General features: G+C 37.4%; 1 protein-coding gene across 2 annotated transcripts in view; it reads left to right on the forward strand.

Annotated features, from left to right (window-relative positions):
* Positions 1-1,308: 1,308 nt before the first annotated feature.
* Positions 1,309-25,727, forward strand: part of ctif (cap binding complex dependent translation initiation factor) — a 48,842-nt gene continuing 24,423 nt past the window's right edge. For both annotated transcript variants that reach the window (XM_014468641.2, XM_023338569.1), the window contains exons 1-7: positions 1,309-1,481; positions 11,516-11,756; positions 12,137-12,208; positions 14,073-14,195; positions 14,506-14,579; positions 14,729-14,833; positions 14,978-15,056. In XM_014468641.2, coding sequence (XP_014324127.1) covers positions 11,580-11,756; positions 12,137-12,208; positions 14,073-14,195; positions 14,506-14,579; positions 14,729-14,833; positions 14,978-15,056 — 630 coding nt within the window. In that variant the 5' untranslated portion in view covers positions 1,309-1,481; positions 11,516-11,579. The remainder of the gene's footprint in view (positions 1,482-11,515; positions 11,757-12,136; positions 12,209-14,072; positions 14,196-14,505; positions 14,580-14,728; positions 14,834-14,977; positions 15,057-25,727) is intronic.

The raw sequence follows: 25,727 nt of genomic DNA on the forward strand, positions 1-25,727 counted from the left end.
TCCATCTTGTTAAGATTGGTTTCACAAATTGCATTTGGAGGCAGATGAGGGATAATATTTGAATGATTCTCAGAAGAAGGTTCAAGGCTCATTTCACCAGAAATGCCTTGTAACTGTATAAATATGCATACATATAAATTTACTTCTGTTAAAAATATTTTTAAATGAGGTAATATTATACTATGATAGGATAGTGGTGTTATACATCATATAATATAATATAATATAATATAATATAATATAATATAATATAATATAATATAATATAATATAATATAATATAATATAATATAATATCATATAATATAATATAATATAATATAATATAATATAATATAATATAATATAATATAATATAATATTAAAACTGATAAAGATGTATATTATTGTTATTTTTGTATCAAATTACACATTATATCCCCACCACCATATTATATTATATTATATTATATTATATTATATTATATTATATTATATTATATTATATTATATTATATTTATAGTAAGTTGATTTTTTTTGTTTTTGTGATCCATATCTTTTTTTCAGTGGTTGTTAATGTAAAGAGGACCGTAGATGTATCATTAATACTGCTAACAATGTTTCGTAATCAAGTTATTTATTATAATTATTATGGTGCATTCACAGCAAACGTGTTTTGAGCGTCACGCGCTTCAAGGTTTACATTAAAAGTCTAGGTGGAGGCGGGTTGAGGGTCGTTGCGGCGCGTTTCAAGCGTCCAGTGCGGTGCGATTTGAACACTTTGGAGCGTTTTGAGTGTTTGACACGCTCTGACGCTCCATAGATTTTGAATGTAAACCAGCTCAAAACGCGTTTGGTGTGAACGCACCAAAAGTGCACAGGCGTCGAACTTGAAGCGTCAGACGCGTTTTGGACGCGCGTAACGCGTGTGATGCGAACGCACCATTATGGTTCACACCAGACGCGTTTTGAGCGTCAGGCGCGTCTGGTTTACATTCCAAGTCTACGTGGAGGCGCATAGAATGTAAACCAGACACGCGAAATGCTAGGTGTAGAGCAAAATGTCAAGCGTCTGCATTCAAAGTGCACAAATAATAATAATAATAATAATAATAATAATAATAATAATAATAATAATAATAATAATAATAATATATATTGTTATTATTGTCATTTGAGTAAACGTGGCAACAGATTTCTATTTGTTTTTCCCTTGCCTGTTAAACGTGAAGTTAAAAACACGGTTAGAGTGGACTGTTGAACAAAACTCTGTTTCCCAGCGTGCTTTGCTGTTGGGTGCACGTGTCAACGTTGCCAGCGGACCGGACCGAACGTCACATTCCTGCATTCCCTTTTCCTTTAGTCTGAGACGGCGGAGTTGCCACAGGACAACTAATCTTCAACCTCCCTCCTTTTCCTTTGGACAAACACACTCATGACACGGCGGTTTTGATCTCACAGTGTGATCCGGGGTTCTACGGCGCTCAGAATCTCACTTTGGGTAAGGATTTATCACCAGCCGAAGGCGTATTTTTCAGTTGGGCTTTGGGAACCGTTGAAACCAGACAACAATTTTGCAATGGGAGCCGCATAGTCTGTGTTGTGTCTTGTGTTATGCGTTTACAGCCACCGACGCACCTGTTGAGGTGTTCGTGTTTACAGGGAGCAGTTTGAATCCAGTGTCCTGGCGGTTGCAGCTCGTTGTTATTGTTGGGCTTTAATCGCTAGTGTTAGCCAGCTGGTTAGCCGCAAAGCTTGCGTCACCATTGTTACCGGTGAAACGCGGACAGACACACCGGGGCGTGGAGGCGGCTTCAGATGCGGCTCTATTACTTTGCCATGGCCTTTGTGTTGCAGGGCTTTTGATGCCTAATGTCCTTGCGGCATGCCCCACTCAGCTTGCGTGCATTACAGCTATGCATGGCACATGGGTGTGGTTACGTGCTGAAAACATGTAAACGTGGAATCGATGTAAACATGGATTCATGTTGAAGTGTTACATTCCCGCAGTGTTACGAAAGCTTCACAACAGGAATGAGAGAAGGGCTCTTTTTTTTTTTTTAGATGCCAGGCTGCCCTGAAAATCAGCTGAACTGGCTCCACATAAGCTCGCTGTCTCAGCTGTTGACCCTCACAACAAAGAGAGAGCCACAGCTCAACTGCAACTGTTCAAAGAGCACAAGTGGATCAATAAGAGTGGTCACATAAATTTGCGAAAACAAATAAAGAGAAGAACCCTGATTAGTTAGTTAAGTTGCTCAAAAATGTTCCATTTAATGCCATAGGATGCTCTCTGGCATTTAACTAAGATTTGCACATGAGAAAATTGTGCTACAGTAAATATTCTGTCATTATATAATAACTAGCTTGTGAACACAGGTTCTGACTGTAACTTGTAAGCTGATTTTCCTCTTTATCTTCCTCCTAACATTCCTGGCATTCCTGTTTTTCAGGGATTGATTGCATCAGAGTCACTTTAGTGGGTTTTGGGAATGTTGGTCTTCTGTCACAAGATAGAGAGCTTTCTATTATAAATAAGACAGCATGTTCCCATGTAGAATATTCATGTGTAGATAAGTATATTTTTAAGGTATTAAAAACCTCACTAGAGACATGTCTCTTTCAATAAATATTTCTGACTTGCTCTTAAACCTATTGTGCCTATCTATTAATAAACCTTCTTCATCTTTTCCCATCTGATAATTTTGTCAAAAGGTACTTGGAGTAATCAACTGGTGGCCGAAATGAACGATTTTCAGCTGGCTTTGTGCTGCCTGAACACTATAAAATCCTCTGTTTTTTTAAACGCATCACTTGTTACGCTGACAAATGACAAAACTTTGAAATTTGCCTCTGTTATTGAGTGAAGATTCAGTATCAACTGTTATAATCAGTGAGTTGTTTTAAAATGAAATCAGAGGAAACAATTGGAAGAAGCTGTTGAAAGGAAACTGTTTTCTATGGCATCTTGAAACTTGTCTCCAGTTAATTGAGAAATAAGAAAGAACAAGACTTTTTTCAGTTCAAGACTGAATGTATATCACAAGTTTATCTGTTTTATTCTCTTTCAGCTTTTAGTTATCAGAGAACATGAAAATGTTAGCAGCCTTGTGGAACATTAGCTTAGATAAATGTGTACTTTCTTTAGGGAGTACACAAAGGGGCTGGTGTTTTTATTTGTAGTCATGCTAACAGCGCTAATCAACAGAATAATATGCTAAAGAAAGTTTAGAAAACATGAACTTTGGGTTCTCTTTGCCTGTATTACAGCAGCTGCTCTCTGAACACAGTGCCACAACACTGCCTCTGCTACTTGCATAAATAGCTGACAACTGGTCAAGACTCAAAGGCCAAAAAATAAATAAATGAAAGAGCTGAAAGCTCTTAATGATGAGTTAGGTACAATCAATATTAACAGATCTAAACTTTACAAAAAGCTAAGTTCAATAAATGCCACTAAATTAAAATAGACGTCAAATCAAAGTCATCCATTCTTTACCCTGAATTTGTTGAAAAGAGACCTTTTATTGATACCAAATTATCATTTTTTTAATAACTTGCTATGAATGTCTCATTCTGATAATTGTAGAATCTGTGGACAGTTGATGCAGCAAGTTGATGGTCAATGAATTTCATGCAATCAGAGCCCTAATTTAACACTTTAGCCTTACTCACTAATTGTTTTTAGTTGATAACCAGTTTAATCAGATTTTGCTCATACATGAACCTTCGTGTAACTTTGCCATATATAAACAGACCTTAGTGCCACATACGCTACTACCATTCTCACTGCAGCCATGAAACATATCTGTCTCCATATATATATTGTCCAGTCAACATTTGCATCTATCCTCTGCAGAAATGTTGCATATGGAAAGGACTTCTAAACTGCTCAGCATTGCTGATGTGTAAACTCATCCTAAACTGTTCACCATGAGTCAGTGCACCGTCATCACCCCTCTGATCTGCAGTCTTTGCACATGTGTGAATGCTGTTGATGCTGCTGCTGGTACACTGCTCCAAGGAGCAGCAAATTGGCTGCATACTGGCCAGAGAAGCACCTCCGATCGTATGGAGGCCATGTTTGTAGGGATGTGGAGGGCGAGTGAACTAAGCTGTGTGCTGTGGTGAGAGTGGGAGTAATCTGTAGAAAGCTCAAGCATCCTGAGTCACACTGTGTTGCAGTGATCCATTCTCATTTCAGTGGGAGCTGCTGCTCATTAGGTTGCTGCTGTTGCACAGATGAGTGAGAGAAATGAGGAGTCATTACATGACTGATTATTCAGGAAAACATAAAGCAGGTCATAGAGGTGAGAAATGAAGTGGTTGTTTAAAGAGAAGAGAGCATGTTTGCGCTATATCAAAATTAAAAGATGTAATTACTTGTTTATTGATGCACTTTCTGTGGCTAAGTATTTGCTAGCATGCGGTTGTGTGTTTTGCCATCATCTTGATTGCCTCATAGGAGGCTAACCTTTTATTGCCTCTCTTTCCCCTTTTGTTCCTGTTGAGCTTTCATATGTCACCTTTATAGACTTTGGAAAACCAGTATGGACACTCCCCTCACTTTTATATTCCACAACTCTTTACGTAGATATGGACAAAATGGGATTGTGGGGCTGAGGTCTGAACGGTTCCACAGTTCTGCACATGCCCAATCCTCTGCTGGTCGGTCACAACAGGGACATGGGGAGACAATGGAGTTATTGTCTTAATGATACACACAAGCTAACACATCCTCCTGACCCCCCATGTGGCATTTGCAGACTATTTGCTACTGGTTTGTTCTCTTGTGTTTCCTCACAATATCTAATTACAAAGAACGAGGTTCAGTTCAGTACTACTAAAAGTGTGTAAGCCAGATATTATATGCAGAGTTTTGCGACCTGGTTCTCTGACGTGAGGGTATTAATTCCCCTTGTTACGGATGTATTTTCTAAATGCTTATAGCTACCGTATGTAACTTTTATAAACAATATGTTTTTTTACATACTTGTAAAAACTGCCATGATGTTGTGACATTATAACATGAGACAGATAATCAGCGAGAAATCAAGCTCCTCTGCCTCCTCCCTGTGGTCCGACAACCATCTGCAGAAATGCACCACGCCTGAAATAACCAATTAGAGCCAGGAGGAGGGTCTTAGCACGATCAATCATGCTCATGTACACACAGCTCAATGTGCTGTTGATGGAGAAACAACTTTCTGTTACAGGAAAACTATATATTCGCCATCGTCGGTGTCCATGCTGGCTAGCCTGAGAATGCAAGTCAGACTCCGGTGTGGGGAACCAGCTGTAGCATAGCAGAAAGAAAGGCTGAGGGTAGGAAGGAGTGTTTATTATGTTGTTTATCATTTATTGTGATAAATCCCTTATCATAATAAGATTTCAATTTATCATTGTCACAGCAAGTTCCAATTAATAATGTTTTTAAAAAAACAAAACTGTCCTTATTGTTAAGATTACCATTTTTTCATTTTTTTGCCACTGTTTATTCAATGAGAGTATCAATCAATAAATTTGAAAATATTTGCAGTTTATTGAAACAAATAACATTTCTTTATGTGACTGGTATCCTAAATAAGTGTGTTACAAATAGGGCTGAAACAGTTAATCTGATTAATCGTGATGAAACAATTATTGAAGCAATCATCAGCTAATTCAGCAATCGTTGACTGGAGAATACAGACTCAAATATCACTTATTCACTTTTATTTTTTAAATGTATTTAAAGTGGCCTTAAAAAGTGTTCATTGATACGGCAACCTTAGATTTGAGGTCCTATGGGCCACTCTATGAAAACCATGTGCCGTTTTCCTAGACGAATTAGACCAGATTAGATGAATTATCAGCTCTGCCAGCATGGCCTGAGAACATTGACTCGGACTCCCACTGAGGAGACCGGATCTCGTGTTCTTTTCTATTTGGATTGAAAGGATTATAGATCTTACTGTTTGGTTTTTAGTAACCGTATCAAACGCTGCAGCTTGTTGGATCAGGCTTCTAAAGCCCTATCATACACGATGTTGCTGTGTATTGTATTGACAAAACACAATTTTAGTGGAGTTAATGGTTTGTTGGCCCAATGTGTCCTGACTGACCACATGTCAGTCTTTTGTCGTAAATGCAAGTCATAATGAAAATGAACTAAACGCACACATGATGGCAGCAATTCTAATTAATGTTGTGACAGAAAATATTATTGATATTTTCTGGTGTATGTCGGGATCAATCAAAGCAAAGACTGTGAGACAAACTTAATAAGTGTCCGACCTCAAACATACACTGTGCAGATGGATAATTATCTGTTTTCTGTGTTTGCAAGTAAAGTTTGTGAACGTATTAGAATCGTTTGGAAAGCTAAAGATTTTTGTGATTTCTATTGAATAAAAAGGCTGCATTCCATGTGATGGTTTCCGCAACAAGTAAAATTGTTTCGGAAAGATTTTAAAATTGCATGATTTAGGCAACTTTCCTGTTAAAGGCGCTGATATTTTCCAAACAAGAATGCAGATCCTCTAATGCACATGTGTCAAACTCCAGTCCTCAAGGGCCGCTGTCCTGCAACTTTTAGATGTGCCTCTGCTGCACCACACCTGAATAGAATAATTAGATCATTAGCAAGGCTGTGGAGAACTGATCTACACAAGGAGGAGGTAATTAAGCCATTTCCTTCCAGCATTTCGTACCTGTGGCACATCTAAAAACCGCAGGACAGCGGCCCTCGAGGACTGGAGTTTGACACCCCTGCTCTAATGGATAGACAATGCTTAGCTTTGCAGCACTTGATGAATAAATGTGGTGCAACAACACTATTTCCTTGATTTTCTTCATTTTGTCTTTCCATACCATTACATGTAAACAAGAATATTACACCTTTGGGAACCCACTCTACTCTCAGATTCAGAACATTTTTACTTCAATTGTTGCAGTTGCTACATGTGAGTGAACTGAAACCCTCCCATCCCCAACATCATATCTTTCTTAGACCACATTTTGCACTTATTATATATAATGTTTAGAGTTAAATTTTTTATATGTACAGACAGTTTTTACAAAGAATTGTCCTTGTTTTTCTTTTTATACACAATCATGTGTTCATTAGAGAAAAAGTAATACGATAGTAAATGTACTTTTTACTTATTGCATTTATGTTTTCTGTTCTGTGCGTGCTTCTGGGATATACATGGCGTTGGTTGAAGCAGGCAGTATGCTGTCTGGTGCCATGCTGTGGCTGTCTGACTTGTTCTGTCTCAATGGCTCTGAGCCTCGGGCGCACCGTTCGATTGAACCACAGATGGCTCTGCATTCTGCAGGCCTGATCTGCCTCTCTGGTCTATACTGTCCTACCAGGCTGTAAAGTAGTTTTCATTATTCACTAAATGTTGTATCAGTTATTAGGGCTTTGGCTGCTGTGTGGTCTGTGTATAGTATTTCAAAGATACTGTAAAATCTATATACCGTAATATAGTTCAAACTGCCACTTGATGTTATTTGGTTTTTGAATATGCCATATAGTGCCAGATAATGCCACCACTGGAGTTGGGCTAAAAGTGTGATTGGTGGAGGATGGCAGGCTGCTCTTTGTTAGGACAGCTGGTTGAGTTGAGGGAATGAGGGTGGACGGGTGGAGACAGGAAGAAAGGGGGAGCGGGCTACCGTGTCACTGTAATGACCTATGTAGTCGTCAACAAGTAAAGTAAACACTATCAGCCCTCATAAGAACATGTGATTATTTACTCTGTTCCCTCTTCCATTTCTTTACTTTAGTAGGAGCAAACCAGCAGCTAGCTGCACCTTTTAACTGTTTAGCCTTTTAACTGAAATATTTTGAGCTCAAATATCTAAAAGTATCTCTTTCAGCTAATCAAAGCCAGATTTGAGGTTGTAAATATTTTACAATTCTATTTTCATTTGCAGGACTTCATGATACTTGAATAGAAAAAGTATCCCCAGCCCCCTTTGGATTCTGGACGGTAGAACAAAACCAGTAGTTTAAATGTAGCTCTTGTCATGCCTACAAACCAGTTGCAATGGCAATGGAATAAATTTTCACTAACTTAATTTCTTCGGAGACCAATATTGATGAGTCACCTTAACTAAGTGACATGGGAAAGTATGTGTTTTTTAAATCAGAGATATCTTGTGGTCCTATTTGTGCTACTGAATCTGAAGGGTCAATTCCTGCGCTTGGCAGGAGATTGAAGGCGCTCGCAGCCTTTAGTCCTGTTTTAATGTTTACTTGTGTCATGTATGCTTAATGAAGACGTTTCTATGTTTGGGTCAGACAAATCCTCGGTTTAATCGTCCTGCATCCTGCTGGGGTGTTGGGACCTTGGCTTTCTCATGAGCAAAGAGCAAGCTGCTGTTTCTTTAAAGCAGAAAAAAGGTTTTGCCTTCATTAGAAATACTCATATTCTAACAATAGTAGCAACCTAAGCTGGTCCCAGACATCTCAGAACCACAATTAGGAGCTTTAAATACTTTGAGATATTACAAGATTACTGCAGGTTTTGAATTATGCATGAGGAAACCTTGCAGGGTTTAGCCAACAGCCTCGCTTCACACCAGGAGTCTAGTTTTCTGATATTGCAGAGCCACTGTTAGCTGAGGTAAGATAGTTTAAACTTAGTTTACTTCTTTACCGTAGTTAGATAGATGTACCATTACACCATAATTTCAACATCTAGTAAAATGTATATCCACACAGAAATATAAAGATTGATAACACCAATCAGTAAAAAGGATCAATAACTATTGGCAGCTGTTTAATACAGGCAATATCTTTATACTCATTGTGTCAAGGAGAAAGGTAGGGCATCTTCATTAGGATGCAGCCATGGCCAGTTTGCATCTAGCAGTGTTACATTTAACTGATATGATCTTCCCACAGTGCAGAAATCTTGGGCATAACAACATCACTGTTGAGTGATTGATTTAATTCAGCAAATGTATAAATATCCACCATGATTATATGGCCTATTTTCAGAATGTGTTTTTTATTCTACATCTTTAAAATAAAAAAGATGTACCTCTTTAAACAAAGCTGTACAAAAAAGTAATAACAGTTTAAGTAGATTTCATTTTCTTTATAAGAAATATAAAATATGAAGATGTGAGCAATCTACATATTTATTTCTAGCTTTCCTGCAATAATATGCTAGTAGTAGTTTAACTTTGTAGCAGAGGCACAATCCTACTGTGTATTACATGTAAATCATTCTATAAAACAGCTTTTTAATTTAAATTTAAACCAAACACAAAGGATTTTGTAGTTAATGATTTTAACTGTTGTAGAATATTATATTAGCAATTACTAGCTAGCATAACTAAACAGCAGTCTTGCCGGTGTATTTCCTACAGCATTTAGATCCTTTCTTTAACTTTCACGTCGCTAAAAGCCTGCAAATACTGTATTAAGAAACACAGAGTGCTCTTAGTCAAAAGTTCAGAAATGCGTCCTGTTTAGCCTTCCTGTTATCTCCTGAGATTTGTACTCTCTGACAGCCCAAATAAACTGCATGTCTCAACACCTCAAACAACTGCTTACATTTCTTTGCTTCCTCTTACTTCATTTCTAAACAGTTCAGATACTGAAAAATACATACTTTTAGTCTTCTTCCCACAGATAAAAAACACAACTCATGTAAAGTGATGTTCTGAGGATTATGCCTGAGTGCATGTTCGTCAGTATTTAATTAATGGGTAGTAGATAGTTTCTAATCTGCAATCTTGAGTATGAGTACACCTGAGGAAGAATAATATAAATTTGAAAGTAAAATTAAATGTTTCAATTTTTTTCAGTGTGAGACAAACTATTGTATTTGAGTCTAAAGACTGTAAAGTAACAGTAAGAAGAGAATACTGAAAGAAAACACAATATTTTACTGATGACTGTAAAAAAATCTTTAATGGTAAAAAGTGCTCTACATTTCCATCTTCCTGAAGTGTCTAAATATTTTACTGGCTGAGAGACGATCAGAAACAAGATGACTGAAGCTTGACAGCTGTCAAAACATCTGTGTCATTATTTAAAACTGGGATAGCCTGATGCCATAAAACATGACTTATCTGAAGATGTTTGCATTGTTTCTTTGTATTCACTTTGATTTTACAGAAATTACAGGTGATCCAAACCCTTTTTTTTTATTCTTAAATGAATTAGCTTTCTTTATCAGTCCTTTCTTTTTATGATGACTTGCTACATATTTAAAAGGAACTAGTTTCAAACCAAGTTCCCTGTCAAATACAGGCAGCAGCTTGGTACAGCAGCAGTTCAAGAGCAGAGCACACACACTGTGCTCCGTCATATCAACATGTTGATATAATATACAAGATCATAAACGCCTCATAAATATGAACATCAAAAACTGAAGAAATCATTAACCTCAGTTCTTCTTCAGGTTATTACACTTAAGAGAAACTCTTTTTCTTTCAAGTAAAATACTTTTTATTGTTGATGCAAAGAAGCAGGATAATCAATGTATAAATGGATTATACTCTACTATCAACATGGGAGGATTACAGTTCTGACTGAAGGTCAGATTACATACATGTTGAGATTATTTGCAATTGCAATATGTGTGGGAAGACTCTGACCCCCGTGAGCAGAAGTTTTGTTACTCACTCTTCTGTTTAGTCAGTGGCTCAACTTCTTGTCTGATCCATTAAGTGTTTGCATTACTACTTTACTCTATCAATGATAGGCACATTTCAGTGTTTGTTGATATGTAAACGTCTTAGTGTTGCGTTCAGCAGGCTTTTTGTGGCTCATACTGTTGACTTGTTGGCAGGAAGTTCACGGGGCTCCCCTGTAAGTCGCCAGCCTCAGCACGTAGTATTCTGCGTGCTCCAACCATAAATCCTCTTTGCACGGCTGGTGATCAAACCTTGATGTAAAGGAGCTTAGCAGCAATGGACAGTCAGGCAGGAACCTGCTTCCCTGTTGGTCAGGGGTCAGGTGAACACACACAACTCTGACAGTGGAGAAAGAGACAGAGGGACACCAACATAGAAGTAGCAACACAGTCGCATAAAATGGTTGCAGAGTTGCACCAGAAATTAACTGGGGGAAGGAATTTGCAGAGAAAATTTTTCTTTTTGGACACCTGAGTAAAATATTGCAACTACCCAGCAGGGTGGTATTGCAGTTGGACACATAAACAATACAAATATGGATGCTTGCTAACAGTTTGAACTATAACTCGTCTTTGAATGTTGTGAAAGTAGGAGGATCAAAGGTAAGAGAGAGAGAGAGGGATTTTCAGTTTTGCTGTATTTTTGGACATTTTTTGGACAGCTTAGACTTCTAACTGTATAAATATATTTGATTGTTTATTAATATTTATTTTATCTAACTGTGAAGTTAAGGAAAAACTGTCTAATTTATCCACTCTACCAGGACTTTGGTCAGTCATTGATTTGGATTGTTAATATCTGAAGTAAACATGAAATCTATAATAAAAGCATCTTCTGTTACTGAATTTCTAACTAACTTCCATCCATCTTTATCCTTATCTTTGTTATGTACAGGTCACCTTTCTCCCTCCTTCTTCCTTCTCCCTTCCTCCCTCCTGCCATCTCTGCGGCGGTTGCCATGGAGAACTCTTCGGTGGCGTCTGCGTCGTCTGAGGCAGGAAGCACCCGCTCGCAGGAAATAGAGGAGCTGGAGCGTTTCATCGACAGCTACGTCCTGGAGTACCAGGTGCAGGGCATTCTGGGAGACAAGCCAGATGGAGACGTGGACTTGGACAATGATGGCAAAGAGCCGCAGGTTGGATGATGATTTCTGAAATGTTTGTTTGTTACACATGATACATAACCAGCTTGTTTCTCTCAGTTGTACATATCCCAACTTAATAGAAGCTTTCTAAAGTCTTTAAACCAGCTGGTCATGTTGTTGTGGCAGTGAATGTGCCATCAGTTGAATATGTAGTTAAATGGAAAATCCAGAGGCAATAGTGACGTGTAGAATGTGAAGAATAACACCGATTGACTGCGTGTGTAAGGGGAATTGTAGTTGTTCAGACAGTGCAATATATTTAGTAGAAGTTTTTGCTATATGTAGTCTTATGTTTTAAATTGGTAAGAAAACTAAATTAGAAACAAAAGTAAAACAGTGTAACTATATCTCCTTTTCTTTGTCTCCAACAGTGGACAGATGACTGCATCAACCAGAGAGATGGTAGTTGGACGTCATCTCAAGGGAGAGGCTCCTCTAAACGTGTAAGTTTTACCTCCATGTACGACCATTCTGCTCATCTCTCACTCTTGTTTTTTAAACTAAACGTACTAATCAAACTTTTCAGTTTCTCTTTACTTATGTCTTTGTCCTGTCAAGGGTCTCAGTTGAAAAAGTATTAAACTCAACTCATGTTTAAGGCTGCAGTATGTAACTTTTACAAAAATATGTTTCTTACATATTTGTTAAACGTGTCACCATGTCGTGACAGTATGGTATGAGACAGATGATCTGTGATAAGAGCAAGTTCTTTTACCAACTCCCAGTGCTGCTTTTGCCTTCTAAAACAAACTGCTCCTTGTCAAAAACAAGCAGAGCTGGAGGTTGGTCTTAGCCCAGTCAGCATGTGCTGATACATGTACCAATAATAGTAATACTACTAATAACTTACCATGCCATGCCAACTAGCATTAGCATTCGTGACAATGGATTAACTACACTACAGCTGCTTGCTCTCAGTTGTAGCGTAGCAGGAGGATGTGAGCAGAGTGCACACGAGGGTGATTGACAGCCCTAAGACCCTCCTCCTGACTCTGATTGGTTGTTTCTGACGGAGCAGTGAATTTGTTCAGATGACAGCAAGACCACAGGGGGAGGCAGAGGAGCTAGATTTTTCTTTCCTACATTATCTGTGTTATACTGTCACAACAGTAACTTTTATAGAAAGTTCTATAAAATGTAACTTTATAGAATGCTGCATTTTATAACATTCTATAAAATGTAAGAAGCTTGCATTCTTCAATGCAAGCTTTAAACGTGCATTGACAGTTTTTATTATACTGTCAATATACAGTACTTGCCTTAAGAAACAAATACCTAGATGTTTAATATAAGTTTGAAATAATTACAAAAACTGCAGAAATTGATGCTCAGGTCATTTATTTTATATATTATATAGATATCAGTTATTGACTAAATGCATTTAACCTCTGAATTGTGTATACATGTATAAAGAGGTTTTGTTTACTACAATATCTTGATTAGTAGTTGCTCGTGCAAAAATATCCACATTATTTTTGATAAGGCTGCACTTATGAGCGTCTGAATGTTTTCAAGTCTTTTTACAACAATTCTGTCTGCTTGTTGCAAAAGCAGACAGATGCAGATACCAGTGTCAGTGTGTAGACACTGGTAGCACAAGCTTTGAGTAATTTACAGCTCATCAGTCTGTGTGGAAGGAGCAGTCAGTGTATGTCCTGAATGACTATCATGGGATATGATTGTGGTACAGCAAGTGACTAAATTTTCTGTGAAATATTAGTGAAGCTTTACAGTGTTTTTCTTTTTTTTTTTTTTTTTTTTTTTTTACAAAATAATAAGAGTCATTCGGGCTTTGAGGCCCTGTAATGGGATGGTGTGTATTTTGAGTACAACAAATTCAGACTCTGTGTATCAGTGATTTATTTGGCCAGGTTTATGGACTCCATCTGCCTCAGGACTAATTCTGATGTATATATTTTTAGTGAGTCAGATGTTAAAGCTCAGAGAGTGTTGTGGGCATTATGTTATGGTAAAGAAACAGAGTCAGAAAAATGTTGGTTAGTTATTTATATCTTTGCACTTTTCAATGATGGCATCACAGCTTCCTGTTCTCCTGATATCATCAAGCTCTAACCCTCTTTGACTACATGCTTGCTGAGCATGTAGTCAAAGCATGTATGATTGATTCAATCAATCATACACTGTTGCTACGCCGTATAACTAGAATGTAATTAATTATTTAGATGTGAAGCCGTCTATACTGCATGAGTGATATGATTTGATTATTTATTTCTGTATAAATTGGATCAGTTTGTTTTGTAAAGTGTGTTTTAACAACATTTGTTGTGAACTCCTTGGGCACTGCAGGATGAGTGGGAACACAGCAGTAATGGCAGTACCGGCTCCAGACCCAGTTCAGGCTCCCGACCAGGATCCGGCTCCCGCTCTGGCAGCAGAGGCCGAAACAACCAACTTAAAGGATCTCCCAATGTATGGAAATATTTATTCCTTTTCTTGTCCTGTTTGTTTTTTAGTAAGCGCATGTTCAGCAAAAACAATAAAAATCCTTACAGATCAAACAGTACTTATTGCTAAAGGTCTTATAGTAGATTTTTCAAACAGAATTACTGACAAATCTTTAAAAAAAATTACAAGGCTATATGACTTAACAGGTTTTGTGCTTAACCTGGAGGTCTGTTGGTTTTAACTGGTTGCCCTACTTCTTATTTCTGGAGCTGCAGTAGGAAGAAGATGAAATGCATAAGAGCAATTTGACAGAAGTTGTTTTTTGTTCTTCTAGAATGGGAACAGGGACGTCTCCTTTGACATCTTGGGGACAGACATATGGGCTGCAAACACAATGGACTCGCATGGGTAGGTGCCACATGATGTAGTTAAACGTGTTTTATACTTTTTCCATGGGGCAGTTAATTTAAGCCCAGTTTCTTCTAGTGCCTTTAACTTACTTATCACAATTTTCTGATTTCTCTTGTTCATGTGTAAAATGTGTCTCTCTGTTGTAGAGGTGCGGGCTGGGACGTACAGCCAGAAAAATTGGATTTTAGTCATTTCCACAGGAAACCCTTCAGAGGAATGCCAAAGCAACTGCCTCATATTGACAGAGAGGGGTAAGATTCTGTCTTTATGCATCTGTGGTAAATGGACCAACTACTCAGTGTGTGGTTTTGGTTACTTTGTGGCATTAGAAATATGAAATGCTAATTAATAATAATTCATAAGCTAATAATATGTCTTATGTCTTTTCCTTTCAGCATGATCAAAAACAAGTTTGCAGAGGATGACGGGATAGATATGAATGACTTGGAGAGGTTCTTACCTCATCTGCGCTCTGTAAGTTGTAGACATTTTTTCCTTTGTAAAACTGAGTTCACTTTTTGTTTTGTCAACACTTAATAAATCTTGCTATTATCAGAATAATGTTTAATAATTTAATGAAACAAGTTTTATTGCTGCAGCTCCACTCCAAGAAGCACCTTTGTAATCTACTAGTTGTTATAGGCTGCCCTCTAATGGCCTATTAAGGAAATAGCGAGCATTTGCTCAACAGATCTGGCACTGGAATGGGCAAAAGTATTTATTTGCTATAGTATGTTTTTAGTTTATGAGCTCTTTTACTGGTGAATGAATGGCTGGGCAGAGTTAAATAGTTAAACAAAAGAACCATCTGAAAATGATCAGGCTGTGGTCTGAAAATGAGTGAGAAGCAGTTCAAGACAAACTAAAAAACACATTCAGAGGACCTGTTAATGAAGAGCTCTTAACAGATTATTAAAAGCTCCAGCATCATGAAAACAAAGTTCCAACAAACTCTGGTTCAAAGTGTTAGGTGACATCTTCAGAATTAACGCTTTGTTCATAAATTAAGTTTTGGTGACACCTGGTGGTGAGATGTTAATATGGAATATTCTCAGCTTTATTTTATGCATACAATCATAATTTACTTCTGTTCATGCTTATGCCTGTTTTTATAGAGATTACAAATATGATGTTGTTTATTATGTAAACTGTATTTTAAGGTCATGGAATCAGCTTCTATGATTCTATGATATGATTTTGATCTGAATATCCAATGCCTGCATTTAGTCTCATATTTATGATTTTATGTATTTGAATTCTAAGACAGTTAACAGGGTGAAATTTGTTTGTGTGCAGTATGCATATCAAGAATACTGCTTGATACACATAGGAAAATTATATTGTAGCTGTCAGAAATATTTGGGGTCATTGAAATCTGACCAAATAAGGATATGAGTTGTTTCAGTTCCTACTGTATGTCCTGCAGTGTGAGAGGTGCGCACAATAACAGCTTCCTGATGTCATTACTCAGTACCTCTGAGTATGATGTGTCTGGCTTGAACTGAGTGAAATTGATTTTGCAGCTGTTAAAGCCCTAGCTGAGTACAAGGTATGAAGCTCTGTGTTTTTCCACAGTGAATTTTGATCTAATGAGGTGGAAGGGTTCACCTTATGTCACCTCGATCACCGTTCTCCTTTCCTGCCCTGCTTTCTGAGTCAAAATGTTTTCCCTCGCTCGTAGTGGTCAAGCTCCAGGGTCTTTATCTTCCCTTCCCCTTTTGCCCTCTGGGTTGAGATTGTGTTTTGCCTTTCTTACTGTTTCAGCAGAGATCTTTCTTGTTGAGCTACCAAGTTGGCATTGCTCACTGTGTAGTTCCTGAATCTAAGTTGCGGTTTCCGTTCATTCAGTAGAACCAGAAGTAAGATGGGGTAAGCTGCTTTTGTCTGTTGTGCTAGAGATCAGATTTATGTTGATTTGGGGACACTGTGAGGTACTTTCCCGGACATTCTGATCTGTTCCCAAACTACATCCTCCTCATTCACTCACTGTTTCATTTTTGGTATCACATATTTCACATTTTGGCCTTTTATATCAGCCTAGATAAAAAAAAGTAGACATGTGGAACACTTTAAATCCTTTTTTATGTTTTTAAAAAAGGGCTCTTCAGCCTTCACATATGGGCACAGCAATGTAAATAAAGGGAAATTACTCTGATAAATACACACAGAGTCAAGTGAGAATGATTTTGTGGCCTTTTTGCTATCATAAAACAAATCACACACAGAATGAAGACGTGAAAGAGTTTAGACTCAATTCAGTCTTTTAAACAAATAACAAGCAATCTTTACTGCTGAATCAGAAGTCAGAATTCAGCATTGCGATGCCTTATCCAGATTGAAAATATCTAGGAATTACGTATAATAGGACTTCAGATCTAAACATGAGATTTTATTTATCTGGACAACACTATGTATGCTACGCCTTGCATTACCTGCCTGTCATTTCTGGAACAGAATCAAAGTGCTGCCCAATTTTGAGAGAATTAGGACAGGACATCATTATTATTGGCATTTGTGTTGCTTTCACTGCATTTGATCAGAACTCAGAAAGCTTACATTTTGAACTTTCTTTAATAAATAATTTACTTTAAAGCTGTACTTATTTGTTTTATGGGTGCTCTGTATCCTAGTTTTATTTAGAGTTTTGGTCCTGTGGTGCCACCTGGTGGTCCAAATGTTAGAAATAGAAATCTTGAAATATCTACCTTGAATGATAACAATACTGTACATTTAACACATAAAAATACACAGAGCTATTTAAGCATTTCCCCATATTATAAGTACAGTTTCAGAGTTAGTTAAAAATATATATATTAGAAACTCTTTTTAAAACATTCTTACTTATTGTTTGAAAATATCATGTAGTTTTCTCCATCATTGGAACCTGAATTCATACAAAAGGAGAAAAATATATTTAAATATATATTAAAAAATAACTATAGAAAGAAAAGCAACAAAAAATGTTTCTCTATTTAGTACTCTTGTGGCTTTGTTTTACCACACAGTTATCACCTGAAATTGTTTAGTCTTGTGTTAATCTGTTCTTTTTAAAGATTACAGTAGGATCTCTGAAAGGTCTGAAAGTGTCATGAATCATGGATCATGAGTTCTAAGTTTAATTTAAACCTTAAATTTTAAATAAAATACGCTGTGTTACGGTTCAAATTACTTTAAATTATGTTATTCAATGTCAATAATAAATAGTATTGATCAATATTAAATCAACAGTATTTTAGTATTGATTTATTTTTTTGACATATTTTCTTTAAAGCACAAAACCTGTTTGTTTGTTTCTAAGTTATAAACCTTTGAGAGCTTATATAAGGATCAAATCGTGGACTTAGACTGGGCCTTCTAAAAACATTCACTGTTGACATTCCTCTGTTTCCCAATAGAAGCACATTCTGATCTTCTGCACAGTTTGTGACATTATACAAACGTAGGTACAAGTGGCATGAAAATATGTATAAAATATCCTCCAGCATTTGCTCAGTCACAATGTAAGACAACCAAATGCAGTAACATGTTTCCAGTCATCACTTCCAGTCCCTGAATGGAGGGGCTTCATCATCCAAAATCCGTGTCTGCATTCCACACTTCATGCTAACATCTACTTCCCTTTTCCAGGAGACAGAATGGACACACAAATAGCCCAGGGAAGTAGAAAACATCCCATTTGTGTGTGGGTGGGTGGGTGTGCATGCAACTCTGTGAAAAAGCGCTTCCTCCCTTTGCTCTCCGATTCTGCCAGACCTCGTTTGGCCTCTCTGGAATGTCAGCCTGCACGCACAATAACCCTGCCTTCATGTCCAATCTCAGTTCGTAATGACAGAAGCATCCAGAGGTCAGGGAGCAAGTAGTTGATCTGCGCATTCATGTCACGTATAACAATGATGGTTTAAAAAATTTAGACATGAAACCAGCGAGCATGCAATTAAGTGCTCCATTTATTCAAAATGCTACTTTTTCTTACTGTTCATAGAATATGAAATTATGATATATTATGCTTTAAGAGCGCTGATGTGTTATGACTTTGCCTAAAAGATATGCCAATATTTTGTCAGCAATGCTAGTTTTGCAGCACTGTTTACTGATTTTTTGATTATTATTTTTTTGATCGAAAGTCATTCAGGCAACTGTGCCGGTGGAGGGGAGTCACTTCAGCTCAGTTAATGTTCCTTCAGTGTGTGACAGGATGAGTTGTCTTCTAGTCCTGTCAACATGAACTCGGATAATAAGCAAAACAGATTGTCTGCTGTGTGTGCACCTCCTATGCACAGGCACAGAGTCTTTGCTGAAGAAAAATTTATATTGTTCTTAAGGCATCTTGAGGGAAGTGAAAACTGTATTCAGTGACATATTTCCGGATCGTTTCCATCGGATACCTACAGTGAGATACAGTCTTCATAGAGAGTACAATATAGTCATAATAATAAAAATTATATAACAATTGAAATTTTTCCACAGTTAGTAAAGCTTACTTAACTGCATAGATTTGCTCACAAAAACTTCAAAATATATTTACATGGTTTTTCAGACACACAGTACTTATTTCTTTACTCCAAAGGAAGAAAACATTTTGAGGAAAAAAAGTTTTTAATCAAGACCAATTTGAAAGATATGAGTTTTATTATGGTTGTGTCCAATAACAACCTGTCTTTTGATGTTCTGAACTCTTTGACTTCTTGAATGATGACTCACTTTGTTACGAGAACATTCATGCACAATAACATCTAAACCGTTCTCTTAAAAAAAGAAAGGAAAAAAAAGCCAAATTTAGAACTTCTTCTTCATCTATTTGAACTTGAGGCCAGTAAGGCAACCCAACTCGTCATTAAATGTGGAGTGAGCCACAGAATTAGCCAAGGAATGGAGGGAGTTGGACGAGAGGAGGGGAAAGTGGCTGGCCACTGAGGACGCATCCGGTGTGTGAACAAAGCAGTGTGACTGGGGAACAAAGCCGGAGTCTGGAGCTGAGATGTTGCAGACTGGTCGGCCCCTCAGTCTGGAAGTGTACGTGCTGCAGGGCAGGACTTCAATTCTGAAGGGATGCTGGGGGCAGGGAGACTTGCTGTGGGTCTGTCTGTCAGCTGCCAGTTTGGCTAGCACCTTTATTACCCTCCCAATAGATGGATTTTAATCTCCCAATGGATTTCAACTTATCTAAATCTTCCTCCTTAATTTCTTTATGTATTGTTATTTTTTACCATCAAACACCTCACCTGGCTTTGTTTCTCCCTATTCATTGTTTCCTTCACTTCTGACCGTCATCATTTGCTTTGAGATCTGCCCTCTTCCCTGTTCTCCTTTATGGCGTCCTTCACTTCTCCCCTCCATCCTTCATATGTTGGTGGGCAGCAGAACAATGTCCAGGGGGTCATGGTGACCGGTGGCCCCCTCCCTTTGGTAACTTCCCACCATTGTTCCCAGTTCTGCTACTTATTGGCTCCTCCACTTCATTAACTGCTCACACATTGACTTAATCACCACCGTTCACGTTTGTCTCCAGGATCTCAGCATGAGGAAATTCTGCAGACCTGAGTACCTGCATGTAAGCTGGATACCTAACAAGGCATGTGTGACCAGTTACATGGAAATATTCAGTAACTCCTGATTGGTGACTTGCTTTTTACTTAAAAATAGAAACAAGAATAGATGGATTGCTGTGAGTTCAGTACAATGCTCTCTCTTATGTCCTTGTAACAGATGGAGGACTAAATTGTGGTTTGTTGGCTTTTGTTACCTTTACCATGCTAGTAATAATTTGGTAAGGGTTGTATAAAAATTCAGTATAAATTATTTTACCTAAAATGGCATGCACTATGTACTTTATGCGTGAGGCCAACTGACATGTAATCAGCAACGAAACCGTCGTCTTCTAGATGATTGAGGATGTGGATCCCTTTTTCGATTCTTTGCATAAAAGATTTTCAGCACCTTTGAAGATATCTAGAAATTTCTTTGAACTGCGGGGCATCCGCAAAGTGCATCTGCGATTGGAATAAATTACACTAATAAACATTCGCTGTTAGCCACAGCTTGAAAACATTTAACATTCGTGTGGAAAACATTGTCCACTGTATTTTTACTCGGTGCTATTCCGTAACTGGAAAAACGTGACTGGAAAAATGGAAGGGTTCACACAAATATTGATGCTTTCTGAGATTTTATAAGGAAAAGATAAGGGTACAGAAACACAAACTATGATCTCCAAGTCTGTAAAGGCAAAGCTGTTGCTAATTAAAAGTTAGATTACATTTTCGAAACTAAAATATATAATTTTGTATGGATTTGGTTAAGTCAGTTTCACAAATAAGAGAGGTGTTTTAGGATGGCTTTAGGATACTCTGGTAAACTTATTAAGAAATAGTATTGGCATGCAATTGATTTTTTTTTTATCACCAGTACATCAGCTTCCTAATAAAACATTGCTAGAATACCCTCACACGGAGTAAAACATAGCTTCACTACTTGTATGTAAGGTTTATCTGAGCCGACACAAACAGTTGCTGCTGTCTTGAAAAAAACTGCTGCAGCGATTGGCAAATATTATCATTCTTACACTCCGTTTTAATATAATTAATCTGGAAAAAAAATGTCAGTATAGTTTAAGATAACGATTTGAAAAACAGTACTGTAACAACAGATCAGTTTGCAAAGCGGATGACACTACCTGGCCAAAAAAGACCCTGCAGCATCCAATAGTGTTTTTCAACACTGTAAAAACACTGTAAATGGAACCGAAATGCACAGGATTGTGCAACACCTTGTTGAAACAATAATTACTGAGACCATTAATTAGATTTTTTAAAATTGTTTAATAAAGTTCCAAACGTTTTGGACCTTTGAATATTTTGATAAGCGCGTCAGAAGAGGACGCGCTGGTTTCAGCCTCTTGGCGGCGTTCAGTTTGTCACCTACTGGCGAGATCGACTGAAAACCTTCCGCGATCGACTTACTGAGCACCCCTGCTTTGAGGTCTCTCTAGTCCACACTTTTCTGTTTCTTTCTTTTTTCAAAACTTTACTTAAACTTGTGCAACTTCTTCAACAGATGAGATTTACAGCCTGATCTACAGTCACATTCAGCAGGTGATCAGTGATGAAAGAGAAGCATGTGAGATCCTGACATCTATGTCTTATTTATTATGCAATCTGAGGCCTTAGCCACAAAGGAATATACAGGTACTTCAAAGAAAGAAGTAGGTGGCGACAGGAGACAGGCCATCGTGGGATCAGAGTGTCAGAGAGTGAAAAAGGAAGAAAAGACCAGTGGTGCCCTATAGAAAAGCAATCTCTGCTGAAGCAGCAGCTTTCAAATACACAGAGCTCAGTTGGCATCCCTCAGAGTGATGAACAAAGACATCGATCATACATCCTCTGCTCGTCTGATGGGGTGTGTGCGCGTGTGTGATCTGGTTTGCTTTAGGTTTCAAAGAGGCTGAATAAAGAAGATACAGCTTTTGAATGTAACTCATTAAAATCCATTTCTAATAGATTAAATACTTTGTATGTTTTATATTTACTACAATTAAATAAAGAAAAAAAGATCACTCGATTGTGACAAATGGGAGGAGAAGTTATTCTGACCTTGTATCAGCGTATGCGTTACAACTCCCTTTATGTGCTTTGCTACGTGTTTGCTATCTTGTATGTACAGCCTCCCTCATAGTCATTCTTGCTCTTTCTCTCCCCTCAGTTCTCAAAGGTCTGTCCTGCAGTGCCACCCCCGGGGTAGTTTTAAATTTATTGCTTTTGGCCGATGTCCTTGGCAACATAAATAAGCCTGGAGAAACAATGGACTAACTGACTGAGGATCATACCAGAATTGTTACGCATGAGAAGCGACAGGAAAGCATTCAATCCACTTTCCACTGCTACTGCAGTGAAAGTTCACTAATCATTATTTTCTGTTTGTATTTTTCACATTTCCATCTCCAGGAGCTTTTCTCATTTCCTAACTTTCCTTCCTGGCCACTTATACCCCTGCCACACTACTGATTGACTCAATAGTGCAACCTGAGTCATTTCCAGAACCATGACAAAAAACTCTTTGAAAAATTCATACCTCTCTCGACTATTTTCAGATTATCTCACCTGATTGTCCTTTTAACAGCTAAATCTGGGTTTACTTTGAATCTCATTGGGCTGTCACATTGGTTCATGTTTGGCCAAATGAGATGATGCAAGATGACAATATCTATAGTTACCTTCTACCTTTTATCTGAAATCCTCTCCCCTGCAATGTTACTCAGTATTTCAACTTCCTCTCCAGGCGCACCCCAGCTACACTATTTGACACAAAGACACACAATGGCCTGGGTTGTGAAGTTGGAAAAACTCTTTTTGGCCGTTGACTTAATTGTATGTCACTGAGTGCCAACTTCCACTCAATGATTAAAAAAACAGTCAGAAATATTTCTTTCTGAATTTTTTTTTTAAGTTGTTTGTAAAAAAACCCAACAAAAAGTAACACAGGTGTTTGTAAAGCCAGAAAGTTTTCTTTTGTCGATTTTCTACCATCACTCTCCCACTCATAATTTGTACTCCCACCCACCCCTGTCCTTGTCGTGTCCACAGTGGTCATCCTGCCTACTTGGAGTGTAGAGGTTCCCTGGCAGGGGACCAGGGCAGCTCATGGCTCCTTTGATCTACACAGCATTCGCTGATACCTGCAGATAACCTATTCTCACCCACAGTGTGTTCTATTTGAGCCAGTTTTACATAATTTTCTTGCTGACGCTGGAGTGAAAAAGTATTCGCTCCCTTTTCTATGTTTTTTTTTTGGTCACATTTTAATGCTCCAGCTCAAATACAAAATGCCATTTTCAAGTGGTTGGATTTTATTTGATGACATTTTTCTGAACATGTCATCAAACCACAAAAACAAGCAGAGAAGAATGAACCAAAATACCTTCATATAAATGAAATAATTTGCGGCCAAATGTTGTAGGCACTCTTTGGCCGTGCTGCCAAATGTTGAACAGTGAGTTGTGAAGTTTAAAGAGCACTTACTTTTCTCATTGGGCAAGGTTTTTTTAATAAATACACCATAATTTGCAAACTGTTTTTTGTAGTTAAGGGTTTTTGCGTGATAGTAAAATTTATTTCATCTGGACATTTAAGAGGGACAATAAAAATAATTATATCTTCACTGATTTTTGCAAAACAAGAATACAAAATATAAGATTTACAGGTTTATAGATTATTAGTATTTTGTATTGCTGTGTTGTTTTACACGTGTATTTGATAAAATCTAAAAGAAATTGCAAGTTTTCAATTTGCTCTAAGTGATAAATGATATCGCTGGTCACATAATGTTTTTTGTGAAAATACAAAATTCAATTAATTTTGGAAAACATTATAAGCAGATAAACGTTTTGGAAAGTAAGGGGTTTGAGTTAAGTATTTCAACACCTGAGGGGATCTCAGAAAATATTTTTATTTTCTGTCCCATGCTATATTTGCTTCTCAGTCCATTCATCTGATATTCATTCCTCTCTCTTATCCATCTTGAAATCGGTGCAATAGACTGTCCTCTGTTGCTACATGCCTTAGGAGAGATTGCAGCAAAGTTGATGGCTCTATGAAACCGGCTGGGTTACCTTAGACAAGAAACTTTTTAACAATTGCAATAATAAACTGAACTTTTCTTACTTGTTTTATAACAAGGATCATATTTAAATTTTTATTACAATTTGGATATTTCTGTTTAGAAATAACTTTTTTTGTAAAATGTCTTGAGCTTAGACTTATGATTCGCCACCGTACATCTTTTCAGGTTGAATCAGCCTAAGAAGTCTAATCACTTCAAATATCTTTGCGATCAATTCACTATGAACTTTTATGTTTATGTTTTAAAATGCACTAATAGGTCCGTAAACTCTGCAAATTGCACTTTGGAAAAAAAAAATGCAGTTTTGGGGGAAAAATGTATTTATCATTTAAAATTAAACAACTATATTACCATCCTGCAACTCCATACACAGTCCTATAAGCTAGTACACCTTGTAGGACTATCTTTGCTGTAAGCTATAACTTGAAATCAGAAGTATAAATTGTAATCCTTTCTTAACAGCTTTGAAAAATTATTTGTCAAGGTTTCCAGCATGTTAAAGTAAATCAAGGCCAGCCTCTTACATTTGGGACTTTGCAGACTTTTTTTTTTTTTTTTTTACTCAATCACCATCTGTCTAGTTTTAATCTGTTACTGGGGCCAGACGACACCTTTCTCTCAGTGCTCACCTCTCATGTAGCATGTCTTGAACATTACATTGTGTGCACAGCTGTTCATAGTCCGGTTCATTTATGCACTCATCCTTTTCACAACACTGTTCGTCATCTCACACTGCATGTTTACTCAACAGGGCTAGTCCTAGGCCACTCATAACCATGGTAACAGCACATAGTGGTGATGAGCAAAGGAAAACTGGGCTGTTTGACTGACAGAGCCAATGTTTTATGGATGATGGATTTCATATTTCCTTTTCAGAAGAGGTGAACTGTAAAAGCGAGAGGAAATATCCATCACACTGTATTCCATCAGTGGTACGAATTGCTCTGCCTCTTGCCGGAAAAAAATATTAAATTTAGTCAAATGAAAAATGACTCATTTTGATGTGACTTAGACTTGAGAACTCCTCTCACCTAGTGCCAAAGCATCAAGCTGCTAGGAGTATATTTTACAACATTTTTCCGTTTCTCCCCCTTTTTTTTAAATAATGAAAAAATGTGCAGGGGAGGGACTTTCTTGTGGTCTTTGAATATCATTCTGTGAAACAGAAAAAGAGCAATATGAGTTATAATGGTGCCTTTTTGCATCCAGTTTTTGCTTGTGTGATTGTATTTGACCTTGCATTTTACTTGTTCAGATAATGTTCTCTCAACAAACATTAGATCTCAGATCCACATCTGTCTGGTGATAAGAATTGGCAATTCTGTCAATGTTCAGCTCACCTGTTGTCAGGAAAGAATTCATACTCATAATGCCGTATTCATATGTAAAAAAAAAAAAACACTAGGTGTAATAAGTTGTAGACATGAAAATCTGTCCACATATCTACTCTCTTTTAAGGACATCTTCTGGTTTGGATTTAAAAAATGCAATAATTTACTTGCATTATTGCCAGCATATTCAACGGAAAAC

Source organism: Xiphophorus maculatus, chromosome 8, assembly GCF_002775205.1.
Source record: "Xiphophorus maculatus strain JP 163 A chromosome 8, X_maculatus-5.0-male, whole genome shotgun sequence".
In the NCBI taxonomy this organism is placed as follows: domain Eukaryota; kingdom Metazoa; phylum Chordata; class Actinopteri; order Cyprinodontiformes; family Poeciliidae; genus Xiphophorus; species Xiphophorus maculatus.